Source organism: Lineus longissimus, chromosome 2 (genome assembly GCF_910592395.1).
Source record: "Lineus longissimus chromosome 2, tnLinLong1.2, whole genome shotgun sequence".
Taxonomy (NCBI): Eukaryota; Metazoa; Nemertea; class Pilidiophora; order Heteronemertea; family Lineidae; genus Lineus; species Lineus longissimus.
In genome coordinates, this window is record NC_088309.1 from 8,683,396 (window position 1) to 8,698,111 (window position 14,716).

The 14,716-nt window shown below is 40.9% G+C and overlaps 3 protein-coding genes across 6 annotated transcripts in view; 2 read left to right on the forward strand and 1 right to left on the reverse strand.

The window, feature by feature from the left end:
• The window catches only part of LOC135482519 (calbindin-32-like), a 51,059-nt gene extending 46,590 nt beyond the window's left edge, over positions 1-4,469 (reverse strand). For all 4 annotated transcript variants that reach the window (XM_064762608.1, XM_064762609.1, XM_064762607.1 and 1 more), the window contains exon 1: positions 4,317-4,469. In XM_064762608.1, the coding sequence (XP_064618678.1) occupies positions 4,317-4,325 (9 nt within the window). In that variant the 5' untranslated portion in view covers positions 4,326-4,469. The remainder of the gene's footprint in view (positions 1-4,316) is intronic.
• Positions 4,470-6,753: 2,284 nt separating this feature from the next.
• Positions 6,754-8,943, forward strand: LOC135499342 (dehydrogenase/reductase SDR family member 11-like). Its single transcript, XM_064790091.1, has 5 exons — positions 6,754-6,885; positions 7,642-7,866; positions 8,233-8,327; positions 8,500-8,629; positions 8,839-8,943. The coding sequence occupies exons 1-5, from the start codon at positions 6,754-6,756 to the stop codon at positions 8,941-8,943; spliced, it is 687 nt and encodes a 228-aa protein (XP_064646161.1).
• Positions 8,944-12,782: 3,839 nt separating this feature from the next.
• LOC135499353 (neuronal acetylcholine receptor subunit beta-2-like) lies at positions 12,783-14,359 on the forward strand. Its single transcript, XM_064790102.1, has 3 exons — positions 12,783-12,902; positions 13,100-13,421; positions 13,896-14,359. The coding sequence occupies exons 1-3, from the start codon at positions 12,783-12,785 to the stop codon at positions 14,357-14,359; spliced, it is 906 nt and encodes a 301-aa protein (XP_064646172.1).
• The last annotated feature ends 357 nt before the right edge of the window (positions 14,360-14,716 follow it).

A 14,716-nucleotide genomic window follows, 5' to 3' on the forward strand; every position in this document is an offset into this window, starting at 1 on the left:
GTTGCCATTAAAATATTGGCCAAAGTCGGACAAATTGCCTATGCGATTGCAAAAGCCTTTTATATAGTAGGTTGTGAAAAATGCTCACTTTTCCACATGCTGATAAATTATGCATGGGGATTACTCTGTGTTACGACGGGCGTAATGGATGAAGCATATTTACCCATGTATCAAACGTGGTTCCAATATCTACGGAAATATAAGTAAGCGCGGGCTCCATATTGACATAGCGACTATGGTTTCGCCTTGAGGGAAATCATTTGTTTGGAATATGTCATCATAACGCTGACGAAGGACATTTGTATGGAAATATAGTCATAATGAGATATGTGTGATGTTCTCCGCCATGTCATTGAGTGTACATGTATGTTGAGATTCCTTGGTGACAGCGACGCATTATATCCGGGTTTAACACATTACGAGTCATGTACATTTCGCCATTGTTTCGCCCACATCCGTGCAGGCAGCCTCAGAAACCACTACCTGCAACTTTCATAAGCCTATAGTTAATCCGATTTTACTCGTCAAAATTGCAACAATTCCGCTTGACCAACGAAAGCAATATTCAGTCTTCTATGTTTTATCTCTGTATAAGGATTATGCTGGTACGTGCACGTCAGAATCTGTAACACAAAACGCCCTTGCGATCTACAGGAATGTTTCCACAATTTTAAAACAGAGTTTGCCGGTATACAATCATGTAGATACAGAGTATTATGATTTTCTCATAATTGTCACAAAGCGAAGAGCAGACAGTGTCGTTTATGTAATAAGGGACGGGCCTGTGTGCGTCAATGGTTTATAGGAGTGGGCAAAGCGATCAGGTCATATCAATTCATGAAAAGAAAGGTGCACAATTGCATATAATTATCAGTCTTTGACGACCCTAACAAGCAAAGCATCAAATGCCCTCTACAAACACTTGAAACACAAATCGTCACTGTAATCATTTTTATTTATGTGGCTTATTGTATGATTCATATCAACCTGCTAACCTGGATCGGCTAGACCCTGGTTCTCTTTGATGCAACGTGCTGAAGCTAAGCTAGCCATCCACGCTTTATCGATTCTATGCTGTAGGATCGATTCTACAGAGGCGGGGTGTACCAGGAGCAACTAATTCTATAACACTATCACTAACTATTATGCTGTATTTACTTTTGGTAACACATCATGTTGGCACGGGGAGTTAGAAAGGGAGGTGAAGTGTTAGTAACAGAAGGAATCGCGGCGTAACATTTCGATGCAATGTACACGTCTATCAGTCAAAAAGCCAACCTGCAATCAAAATAATTGTTTGCCTAAGATTAGTGAGAGTTGCAGGACACCCCGCCTTCGCATTCAGCACTGTGCATTAGGAACAAGAAACGAGCATGTACCAAAAGTAAACCACGACTTATCCTATGAACGACAACGACACTCTATCTAAATAAAAATCATCAGGCAGATGTCATCAACATGAAGTTTTATGAATCGAACTGTGGCTTTAAAACAGCAGATGACGGCCAATATTTGCTCAGTCCACAAGACACATAATGTAAAACTGGAAAGCGCAGGTCACATCGTCCATCATACAACTGACCAAATGCATCCAAATAAACAGTTTCCATTATATGTGCACTTAGCAAAAATGCACTAATGAAAGTATGACTCGACCAGGACTGTTCTGAAGCTGGCTAGTAACATCCATGTAGAACCGATATTTGACTGCACTCTTCAACAAGGATGGTGGCTGCATGATTTGCAATGAGACGCTGTTTTTCTCCATTTTGCTTTCCTATTCTTCAGAAAACACATGAAAAACGATTGTGTAGAGTGAGAACTTAATTATCAAAATTCAACATTCTATCCTGTCTATCCCAAGCGCGACCTTAATCATTCTTCGACTCCCTACCGCCCACCGCCCACGTGTACATGTACACATACATGCGCCCAAGTTTAACTTAACTGCGAGTGCCACAGATTAATCAAATTCCCGAAGAGCCATAAGAAATTATAGTTCAGTGTCATCGATGTATCGACATCTACAATCTTAACCAATAAGGCCTACTGTAAACAATACTTACACGGTGCGGAAGTTTAAACAGAATCGAAGAAGCCATAGCTGCAGCGTACTTATCGGAAAGCATCTTACGATGAACTGGACCGACAGCCTCTGATCAGATTGACCGGTCAGATCGAAGAAATAATGAAGAAATATATCTTTGCATTGAAATATCATTGAAGGCAGTCCCGATTTATTGTATTTTACTCGAGGCATCTGCACCTGGCACCACCATATTGTTCGATGCATTTGTTTTTGATAACGTATTGCACACAATCAGAGTCTTCAGTCTGACACCAGCCTGCAGTGCATTGTGCCACGGAGTAAAATGCAATGCACTGCGCGGATACGTCACTGAGGAGCCGGTAAACAATCAAATACATTTAGAAAGAATGGTTTTTGAGCTTTTAAATGTTTTTGGCCAGCACAGATATGAACCCAGTATGTTTTTTTAGTAAACTGAAAAACCCCACACAGTTTTTGAGATTGTGTACAAAACCTTAAAAGGTTTTTTCTCTTTGCTGTAAAACCTCTTTTTCATCTCAAAAACCATTATTTCTAACTGTATAATATCGGGTATTTACTTTTAAAATCCAGCTGTCTTTAAGGTTGTATATTCCTCGAGATCACAACCGCCAAACACTCACAGCGGAAGTTCAACATCTGCCATATTTAACTCACGTCTTGATAAGTTTGGTTAGTGGTGCACCACCCGATCACTTTAACATTCATCAAGGCACCTGAATTTTGCATATCCCATGCCATATCGGTTTCGCATTAACTTTCGATTTGCGATAACTTCTGTTCAATTTCCGTTGTGTATTCGACTTCTGTTTTGTTTTCTACTCCCGTATTTGTTTCGACTTCCGTTGTGAATTAATTTTGTGGTTACACACTAGTAATTCAATGCGCGAGACTATAGGTTGTATACAAAATATTAATTTGGATTTCTGATACATGGTATCAGTCACCAATAATACATGTAGATGAATTTTCCATTATAAAACATGCTTTATGAACTATAGATTTCTTCTGAAAAAGTGATGGCATGATTTTAGAATAACAACTGCAGCAACCAGTATATATCATGATAGAACTCATTCAAGACGATAATGAGGGGGCCTCAGTGATTTAACACAATCACGTATATACTGGTACTTTGCAGGTCAAATCTAACCTCAACCACCATACTTGCCTTCTCCAGCTCCAGCTCTTGGTGTGGGGGTAGTACAAGGCCATGGCTTACAGTCTATTTCAAAGGCACCTTGATTATTTCGATATTTCACACAGAAAACACAAACGATCAAATAGTATTCTTTCGTGTAAAACTTCAAAATCTGGAGAAACATCTCAGGATCTGTTGTAACTTTATAACAACAGAGCGTTTCAATACTTAAAATTATCACTTGTGACATCTGAACATTGAATTGGAAGGGGGTCTGATAAATCGCAGACGTTTTATGGAATTTTACTATGTTCTTTTACACGATACTTATCGATACTTATCGAGGAAGTTTACGCTGATCACTTGCCCTTATAAATAATACATATCACATCTTCCAAGAGCTACGCCCTATCGAGACAACATTTAATCTCGACTGGCAGAGTACAGTGAGAGCGAACGCAAATGAGAGCCACGCCCACCTTTCGACCTACAAGGCCCCTGTCATCTTCACGAACCCGAAATTCGCATTACTAATGGACGAATTGGAGCTTTGGGGACATGTTTAGCTGTCTCGTTCTTTATTGCAACGAAGGGGCGTGCTAAAATGTAGGAGCTGTTGGTGGGTCAAATGAACGAATCCGGTAAGGGAATTTATCAAAATTTATAAAATGAACAATTAATGCCAAATCATTGTCTTTAATGCTATCAATGGAATTGTATCTTGACACAACGGGGAATTGCATCAGCCGCTACGTGAACATAATGCTTGACACAAAACTGCATTATGACGACTGGCAACATTTCATATGTCCATTTTATTATTGATTTTTAAATTTGTTCCATTTGTTACCCTAATTACCTATGTGCTATTTTTAAGGGTATAGTTATAGGATAAACCAGATTTTTAAACACGAGGCTTAGCCTGATATCTGGACTGTCTGTTTGTGGCTCCTTTATGGTATAGTCTAGTTCTAAAGTAAGGGACGGGACCAGTTTGAGCGCGATATAATTTTCAGCTTACAACATTGTCATCCTTAGTTCGATTGCAGGAAAATTGAAAACCAAATTGAATGAAAAAGACTAGTGGATCATAAGGTGTTAACTTACAGATGCCATTTCTCCAATCACTCGAATCCTGCTAATGATGCGATCAAAATTCAGAATCCGACAACAATCCTCCACTTTACGTCTTATCCTGAACCTAGGGCGTGAGCTCCCTGCTATGTGCTGCTGCTGCTGCTACTACAGTGAAGGCGAAGCTTGAAGAGGAGCGCCGCCCTATGAACACTTTCAACAAACAATCATTGTAACATTCTCGAAGGCAGATGAAATATTCAAGCATACAGTATTATCTGACCAATGATAGGATGGCCTGGAGAGATCTGGTCCGGACATGTGCAATGTCGAAACCCGACGGAACGCGCAATTGATGATGATAATTCTCTCTGTCAGAATCGGCGTCCATTTTGTGACGTCACAGTACATTTCGAGTCGTTTGTTTGTAAATTTGGCGAAATAAAAAGCCGCAGAGACTACATAGGTCTTTCGTGATCATCAGGGCACGGATGTAGAGCAAACCATCCGTGATCAGGATGTATCAGTTCTCGTTTAAGGTCCATTTAAGCTTCGCAAAGTACTCTCAACGCCCAAATTGTCCTCATTTCAAATCTTCTTGTACTGGAATGCAGATTTTGGATTCTGATCCGGAAAACTTCGTACTTTCTTTTGGGTGAAAATACTACAAAAAAATGTGTGTTTTTAAACAACGTCGGTTAAAGAACGTGAATGAACGATTCTAACGGGGACTGGTCATTATTTAAGATAGCCTAAGGTCGCTTATGTTCCTGGTCCCGTGATTGTGTCTGAGCACTTGACTGCCATTCGACAATCTGTCGTGTTGAAGTTATTCTGCAATCACGCAGCTCATACCGGCTTTTGATATTCTCAGACCAGCAAGGTATCACGAGAGACCACTGGCACCACAACAGCTTTGGGTTAACAAAAGCATGATTAATAATATTCGGCGAACAAAAACCAACATATCCTCCGTTTTGATGATTAGGGACGCTTTTTAAGTTCATAATCGGCATAAAAATAGCCATTTTACTACGCTCGGGCTTTCAGGGATATGCTTGATATATTATCACTACCCCATTGTGGTGCTGAACACGTTTATGCGCGAGTAAACATGAGTGTTGAAAATCGGACTAACCAAAGTTGACATTCTCAATCCCTGACTGCACTGCGCATGGCAATGAAATGAATACGATTTCACCGCGTTTGCAAATTGTTAGTGCCACATTTGAACGAATCACTTCGTCATGCATTATTCATTAATGAGTAAATTAGTGTGATCATTATTGGTAATTCGTCATATTCGAAATTTCTCTTTAGGCTTATTCTTTAACTACAATGTCTTGGATGTTTCCATGGTACTGAATTGTATGGATAAAAACAAATCTTGGAGAAATGTGTGGCAATATCACAATATCGTCTTGTTTTTGCATTTGATAAAATCGAGAATAGAGAGTGTTGATTGATATTGAACGTTTTACATGAGAACGTATTTTGTCCAAATAGTATGCTAGATAATGCATTGTAGTGTGTAGTGGTCCCAAAAGCGTAATTAAAGCGCATCTGTTAATATTTGATTTCGTTTTTGGGAAATCTTGCTAAATGTATGAGCGCAGGTACCAACTCTATTGTGGAATCAGGTTATGTCACATTCAGAATGAACGCACAACGATACACAGACATATACTCTCTCATTCACAACTATTGACAAAATACGAGTTCAATATATCAATTTTAATGTTTATTCTTCTGATGATATGTGTGACGTAATTCTGACTCCGAGAATACAGCAGTATCGGTCTTTGGCACTGAAATTTTATGCACGTCGGTTTCTAATATACAGCAGCCATTAATGTAGGTCTGCGATGTAGAGTCATGTTGTAGACCCTGTTTGAAGAGGATGTAAATGTGTGAGGGAACGTGCTGATCTCTACTCAACTGGGCGTCGGACTAGAAGCGCCGTCGTTTCTTTCGCAGAGGCTGCGTTAAGCTCACCTGATGCAAATAGGCCACCTACACGAAAACAATTGCTGTCTGTTTGGCAATTCCCCATATAGTCTGAAAACTCTCTAAGGCCGTGACTCCGGGCCGTCGGGTCGCGTTCTTTATCTCTCAGTATCGATACCCAATCCATATAATTTGTCCTGCGTTCCGTCTTTCCTTCTCTATTCGTCATGGGAATCATTTTCAGTCACCACTTTCGCCCACTTATTAACCACTTCCTTGCCATATATCTGTTGGATATGAATGCACCGACTCGTCTGCATGTTGAAAATCCATACATACATTCGGTATATTTGTTTTGTCAATATCATCAATTTCAAGTCTAAATGTGATTGAGGAACGGAAAGCAGACGGTATCTCACGTGTCAAAAAATCCATCATATCAAGTACAGCCAGTGTACTCCATTTATTGACCAGTGGTTTACGAAGAACCAATATGCACCATTCAGACGCGCGTTGGAAAACCATGGAGCGGTGGCGAGGGAGAACTGTTCTGATAACTGGAGCCTCCTCGGCGGTAGGAGCGGCCGTCGCCTGCAAGCTCGTGTACCACGGCATGAAGGTCATCGGCAGCGGAAGAAATGTCAAGAAGATTCTGGTAAGACTTTATTTTGATTCTCGTCTGAATTCTTTCGCTTCAAGAAGAGGTATAGTCCCGGTGTAACAGTAAATGTCCCACTGAAAAAAAGTGACCAGTTGTGTGGTGACGGATTTAAATTTGTTCCAGTGTAATTTAAATGAACAAAATGAAGTCGTATTTCTTTTACAGGAGGACTTGGACGAAACTTAAGTCGGCCCTTCCATGTTCCCTTCATTGCAAGGTTCAGGAGCGGTGTATCAATATTTATCTCTACGCCATAGATCCCCAAGTCTACCTGTGGTTGATAAATCAGCCGAGGGACATTGTGCTGCGATATGATAATCATGTGGCAAGCTTGACGAAATAATTAACGTTTAGAAATGTTACACTTGCCTTTAGGTTCAATGTTATCATTATAGTACATTGAACATGCTTGAAGGGGGCTGTCGCCTCCTCAAAAAACTGCTGCGTCGAGTACACCAACAGGCCGGCCGGCGCGCGAGTGACATTTAGTCATCCAGAAATGATAATCAATGGTAAAAGTACCATCATGACCGTTATTACAATATAACTAAAGTGCAACAGTCGCTTGGGCGACACACAAACTCTGATATCCGTGCACTAAAAATGATTTACAGTGGAATTACAACAAGTGTTTGGCTGACTGGGACGCACTTCTGATAGACTTGGAAGTAACATCTGAAGTGATCAACCTGTACACCCAAATTTAAGTGCAAGTAGTTACGGGAAACGTTCACAAAAACTTCATTTTAGGCACTCTCCAATCAGCTAAAGGAAGAAGATGGTATGTCGTTTATCCAAGGAGGTTCGCTCTTCCCTCTGAAGTGTGACATATCGAAGGAGGAAAATATCATCAAGATGTTCCAGATTATAATGGAACTGTATGGTGGCGTTGATGTCTGTATTCATTGCGCATGCGCCAAAATGGATGCCAGCATCCTGCAAGGCAATGCTGCGGAGCTGAAACGCATGTTAGAGGTATTGGGTATTCTTAAACAGGGCAAAGTTAACTCTGTTAAATAAAGGTTCTTTAGACTACATGTACATGAATAAGTAACGTGAAGTAAAAGTGTTTATCATATTATCGGCCAAATGAAAGGGCCAGCACTTAACAATTAGCTTATGAGACACTATTTAGTTCCAAACTCCTGTATCCAGACACCGAGAAGGCTGCTTGTAACTGTGCCAGGGGCTAACCAACCGGCCTCATCGGAAAGGACTATCGAATCTAGCTCAAATCTTTCAGCCATCTGTTCACGAGTGAGACGGACGCCTTAACCGCGAGGCCATCGGTATCAATCACCTTCTAATTTTATGACTTTAAAGCCATTGTCATGTTTTCAGATTAACGTTCAGGCAAGCAGCATCATAAGCCGAGAAGTTGTAAAATCACTTGCGAGTCGTGGGGTTGATGATGGACACATTTTCTATATCAACAGGTAAGTGCTTCGTATAGGTACATCTGTTTATGTCGTTTAAGGGTGCGGTGCTTTTTCGTGAATATTTTTAACAGGTTTCCATTTAGGATGCTTCTGGAACCCCCGATGCTTTTAATAGGGGATGTCGCGTAACGCTCTCTTCTTCTCATCACACTATCCCCCTTTGTCACAGTACAGCCAGCCATTTGGTGCCTGAAGACCCAGGTGTCCATGTCCTATCAATGACGCAGCATGCCTGCCTCGCCCAGGCAGAGGCCCTCAGACTGGAACTGAGGCAGATGAGGTCCAGGATCAGAACAACGGTAGGTAAACAACGCACATACATTGTAATCTTCTGAATACGTAAGTGTTCCAATTGCAAATGATGAAGTAATTTTCAGAGTGGTCAATGACTTACAAAGTCGCAGGAATATGATATTCTTGTTACTTGATAGATTAAATTCAATAAATAATCATTTTACCAAACCAATTCATTTAATAATCTGTAAAGGATTCACATTTTTTTATTCAGACCATATGCCCAGGGAAAACTAAAAATGATTATGTACGTCGCGATGGACGCTCTTATCAACAAAATGGAGAGATTATCGTGGATGCATTTCAGGTAAAGCAGTAGGCCTAAGAAAGAAAAACGGATTTTTATCCAAATTCATGTAAGAGGCAATATTTACACCATTGTAAAAAAATTCAGATTCAACCTCAAAGTACTACCCTTGAACATACAAAGACTTCATCGTCATAATTTGGGTGCTTACGTTTGGATTGAAGTTGCTGAATGGTCAACGACTTAGGAGAAGTTTCTTAATTTTTTACAGGCCCTTGAACCAGACGATGTAGCTGACGCATTGGTATACGCCCTGGGAACGCCTCCCCGTGTTCAGGTTGGTACACACGCAAATTTCGGAGAAATATTCTGGCGCTTGAGAAACCAAAAGAATCCTTCAAATTCAGTGATGGGTGTTTGATCGACCTAATTTCATGTATTTCCCAATCAATCCTCGCCTTAAATATGTTTGCAACAATGTTTCCTATTACCTATATTTTGATTTTATCGAAAAATCTTTAAGGGGTGCGCATTTGTGTTGGTTGCAAAGCCCTAAAAGTCTTTTCAAGAGCTTAACTAAAACTCTTTTAGCGTTTGTATTTATACAGGTCGACGAGATTTCGCTGCGACCGATAGATGAGGTCAGAGAGGGGAAAAGGAAGCCAGAGAAATCTGTGTTGGACGAGGAGGCCAAGGTTGCTGGAAAGAGTGTGTGTTGAAACTTTCTCTTGGGAGTGGGACATATATTGTATCGCAGTCCTCAAAATGTGTTGGCAATGCATAACACCTCGGATAAATGAGCACTCCTTCCTAAATCACGGCCATCCAGGAAAGAATTTTCTCTATTCGGATCTACATGCGTAATATACTGATATATACATGTATAAGGCCATTAAAACAATATCTAAAACTCTCAGATATCCTGTAGGATATGTCATTTCTCAAGTTCTTTGGAAGAAAAAGCAAACGATATATTTTACGCAGGTTTTGCAGCTCTTACCTTCTTTACGAAAAGCTACGAACAACGAAGTACATGTTCATGTTCATGTACGATGCATGTAAATGTACTGGTACTTTATTGGCCAATATCTTTTAACAATTTCCCCGATTCCTTGCACAACTATTAAGTATAGACGATGGTCTACGAGCATAAATGAATAAGCACAGGACGTGGTGACCGAAAAGACGTTTGTAGTTCGTACATGTAGGTTGTCGTCCGTATGGGTTGCAAAACGTGCCTATTAACAGGAAGTACGGCGGCATCACGTAATGATATTTTCCAGATACGCGCAATACAAACCCAAAGCAAAAAAAAGGAAGTCGGTGGTTACGTTTTATCAACAGTTGTTTGTTTATTTCCGCGGTTTGTTGCTATATTATTTTGTATTACATGTATATGGCTTTATCATATGTTTATACAAGTCGGATTTTCATGTGAAAGGGACACACACTATCATGTAGTCACCTTCATCCCGCTAACCAGAGGCAGGACTGCGGATATTTGACCATTTCGCCTGTGAATTGCCTTATAAAAATATTTTACCGTTATATAAGGGTATAGTGTGAAGGAAGACGATTGTGCCATGGACCTACGGTGGACAAATAAGTGAGGTGTCGCATCACAAGCAATACGTTGCGGGTAACCATGGTACCACATATAAAAATTCATACTCAGTCGTCTTGACACTTTCAATCGACTGAAGGACTTCGTTGTGAAAAGAACTCAAATGTTCTGATCGACTCGTAATTTGTTATATCCTATGATTCTCAGTTACTTGGATATAGAGACATGTGAAAAAAACCAATTGGCTGCTAAAGGCCTACGCGTTTGTTCAAAATTTGAAATTTGTGATTTTTCAATTTTTCAATTTTCAATTTTTCAATACACATTGAAAATAAATTTCAACAGTGCTCTTGTGTTCACCGATATACTCTATATAGGTCAATTTTCATTGCATGGTTACGGTATAGCGGCAATGTTTGTTTCTATTTCGTTGGGCAACAGATAGATGCAAGATGTACACGAATAACGTCGGCGCTTGGTGGATTTGTTGACAGGGAATAGCTATCGGCGCATCTTTCTGCTTGAATTGGTCGTCAAGATCAGAGGATCCACAGGAAGCAACAATGACACTCCTCTTGTTTTCATCACGAGCTGCGAAAATTCTATTCGTTTTAAATTTGCTCGGTTCGAATTACTTTGTAACTTTCGGAAGGACAAATGACACAGGTAAGGAATTCCTTTCGTCTTATTCTTTAGTTTATGGCAGCGACCGCAATTTTTACCGCAGGCTCTAATGCAAACAAACAAACATTTAACATTCAAATGTACGTTATTTCCTCTCGCTTTTGCCTAAGGTACTCTGTCTCTGGGTACAACCATGACTTTGTTTATCAATTTTGATGCATAACATTGAAATTTGGAAGCGTTTGGGAAGACGATGAAGACAATACGACCACCCTAAAACAAGTTTCTTGATCATTTTCAGCCCCGGCCACAGCTATTGGCATCCTAATCAATGATCTCATCTCTGGGTACAATAAACATGCAGTGCCGGTTGAGAATGCATTTTCTCCTGTCGAAGTGGTTCCGTTTATTTCGCTCCTTCAAATCATAGATTTGGTACGTATCACCATAGGTTAATAACTTCACTAAAAAGAAAATATTGATTCAATGTATGATTACCGCCAAAAAAAGAGTTAAGGAGGAGAGTCTCAGAAAACTTGGAAGCCCTTCCAGTGTGCGAGAATCAGTTTTTCTTAATTTCTCTTGGACATGTTCGAACCCATTATGCTTTACATACATTTGTATAGGTTCCCAATGTATTTTGGGTGTGGACTTCACAGACTTCAGCATGAGTAGGCTGTTGACCGCCACTTTAGTGAATATAGTAGATGGCCGGTAGGAAGCCACCCAGGTGAGCAAGCATGGCAAGGGAAACCCGACCATGACATATTTTTCCTTTGGTTTTCAAGTTTTTAGAATATTCATCTTTCAGCATGGCCGAGACCACACACTAACATTTTCGGCGACCATTGGTTTTGTAAGTTACTTTTCTTTTTTTATAATGCTCCGATACCAGGTTCCCACGTAAATTGAAATACACGTATGGATTTTCTTAATAGTGCATGTAGAATCACATAACATTAGTGAAAGACCAAGCTAGCTTCTTGTATAACAGAGAGTGAAATGTCACTTTCCTCCAGCTTTTTTACTAGTATTCCCAAATGAGTACCTGGATTATTCTCTGCCGTTTTTTTCCATCCGTTATGCAGGGTTGGATTGATCCCTTCCTTGTATGGAACCCGTCGGAATACGACAACTTGACATTTGTTACTCTCCCCGCGGATTCTATCTGGATGCCAGACATTGGACTGATGAACAGGTGAAAGAGTCGTTCTTCAGAAAGTAATATCTGTTACGCAATTAATAGCAGCGCTGTACTCAAACAAAAATACATGGACTCACAAAGTCTCTCAGACCATGCGCTGGTGTTCTCAGTGATACCAATAGATCAATATATGGTACAACTCCTACTGTATTGTGCAATGAGAACATAATCGTCGTTTCTGTTTTGGGTTAGTTAGGGGAGAGGAAGTTGTCTCCTAAAAAAAGGTAAAGATATTGTTAACCAATCAAGAAGGATTGAGTGCGCTGCTACAGTTCTCCACAGAGGTACTCCGGTGTATCAACGAGTTAGCTAGGGATGGTGCTTGGTTGCACTTCATTTGTTAAATCTGAGAAAAATGTAGCTTCTATCGTCTATCAATGGTTGAATTTCAGTGTTGACAAAAACTTGTACGTGCTGACCGAAAATGACAGAAGTCAAGTACAAGTCGTCAAAACTGATCAAGGCACAGTCGTCCTGTGGAGAAGGCAACGCGTGTACACGACTTCTTGCGAAGTTGACATGACCTACTTTCCCTTTGATCAACATGTTTGCGATGTAAAACTTGTGTCTGCCACCCTGTTACTTCCAAATCTGGTCATGACAGACACAAATCCAGAAATTTCGTTGGATGACTACAAGGTAAGTTCTGATTCCGCCTTGATGACCTTTTCATTTCGATGTAATATCACTTGTTGAGGATACAAATCTTGATGCTTTTTGAGGAAGTATCTAACACTACAGTTCCCGAGTTGACTACAGTGCACGCTTTTATTGGTAACATTTTGGCCAAGGTCACTGACGGTTGTAGCGTTAAAGAAAATTTTCTCTGTTTACAGACCAGCACTGAATGGGATGTGATAACTACATGGGCAATTACGGAGGAACTGCCACCGCTAGAAACGCTTTCTTTTGCTAACCTGGATGCCTCTGCTATGTACAAGGCGTCGATTGTCCTCCGCCGCCGTTCAGACTACTACGTTGTACACATGGTTCTTCCCTGCGTCTTCATGTCGCTGCTAGTGGTTTTGACCTTCTTAATACCTAGTGAAGCCGGCGAGAAGGTCTCGTTTAGTGTCACCATCCTACTTGCCTTCACAGTCTATCAGACGATCATTGTAGATACTCTGCCGAGGAGCTCGGATACGACACCCGTACTGTGTAAGTTTCTGATGTATCCCACGACCGCCACGACCTACACCGCCCCTTCTCCTTCCTTCTTCCTTCTCCCCCTCCTCACTCCTCTTTTTCTCCTCCTCCTCCTCCTCATTATCCTCCTCCTCCTCCTCCCCTCCTCCTCCATCTGCTTTCTCTTCTTCCCCTCTATCTCTCCTCGTCTACCTTCTCCATATTCTTTTTCTATTCGATCGCTGGATATTGACTCCTGATTTGATGACAAGTCAGTAGTTCGTTGGAGCACTTGGTCGCCATAACATTGGTCATGAAGGCAGGATTCCCTGTCAGGCAAAAACTCCTTCCTGACGTCTAGCAACATATACATCACTACATTGATCCTCATGTACAAGGGTCATTTATACTTTGTATTAGAATAGGGCAATGGCACCTGCACAAAGATTTTCAAAGAACTCTTTCTACGAGTGATACACTATGTATTCCCCTTTTTATATTTTATAGCGATCTACCTGACCATTCAGGTAGCCATGTCATCACTGTCTGTGGTCGCCTCCATGCTTGTCCTGAACGTGCATCACCACGATCCGCAGAAGCCGGTCACGGACTGGACGAAGACCCTTGTGTACGGATATCTTGCGGCCGTCACATTCCAGCGCCAATTAGTCAGGGATCTTCGATTAAACGAGAGGAAAGCAACTAAAATCCAGGTCAAACAGTCTGATACATTTAGCACGGACCTAGATTCAGGATTGCATGACACTGTGGATCAGTTTCAAGAGGCGGCCGCTCTGTCGGAAAAAAATCCCTTCCCTGCCGCAACACAACCTGCTGTAAGTGGCTACGGACACTACTGGAAAGTTGCAGCTGCAATTCTTGACCGTTTCTTCCTGTTCCTATTTCTATTGGTGATTGCATTGACGAGTGTGGTTCTTCTCGTAGTATTACCGAAGATAAACAATTATTAGAATCATTAATCTTCAATCCATTTGAGTAAATAGTAGGGCACTTGTATGGAGAAGGAGGCGGCTAACAGATATTCAATGGGGCTTCGGGTGCAGCGAGTATCGTAGTTGTCAAAGTTTTTGAATCGCGAAGTTGGATGAACCAGTGAGTTGACAATCGCTCTTCTACCGTACTGGTATATTAACGAGCGCAATCTCTTATGTTGTTGTGTGTTAACAGAATCATTCGTAAGGGAGCAAGTACGTGAATGTAGAGTTGTCTCACTTAGATACGGATGACAAACCACATGTTGCACCGTGTCTTACTGCTCTAACAAAAACAATAAGAAATAATTAAATGTATACAGAGACGGGATTTTA

What these genes read in the sequence shown, in the direction of transcription:
- LOC135499353 (XM_064790102.1), top strand. Translation starts at nt 12,783, where the DNA reads ATGACCTACTTTCCCTTTGATCAACATGTTTGCGATGTAAAACTTGTG. An exon ending in TTTCGTTGGATGACTACAAG is followed by an intron (nt 12,903 to 13,099) that starts GTAAGTTCTGAT and finishes CTCTGTTTACAG; the next exon opens with ACCAGCACTGAATGGGATGT. An exon ending in GGATACGACACCCGTACTGT is followed by an intron (nt 13,422 to 13,895) that starts GTAAGTTTCTGA and finishes TATATTTTATAG; the next exon opens with CGATCTACCTGACCATTCAG.
- LOC135499342 (XM_064790091.1), top strand. Translation starts at nt 6,754, where the DNA reads ATGGAGCGGTGGCGAGGGAGAACTGTTCTGATAACTGGAGCCTCCTCG. An exon ending in GAAATGTCAAGAAGATTCTG is followed by an intron (nt 6,886 to 7,641) that starts GTAAGACTTTAT and finishes ACTTCATTTTAG; the next exon opens with GCACTCTCCAATCAGCTAAA. An exon ending in CACATTTTCTATATCAACAG is followed by an intron (nt 8,328 to 8,499) that starts GTAAGTGCTTCG and finishes CCTTTGTCACAG; the next exon opens with TACAGCCAGCCATTTGGTGC.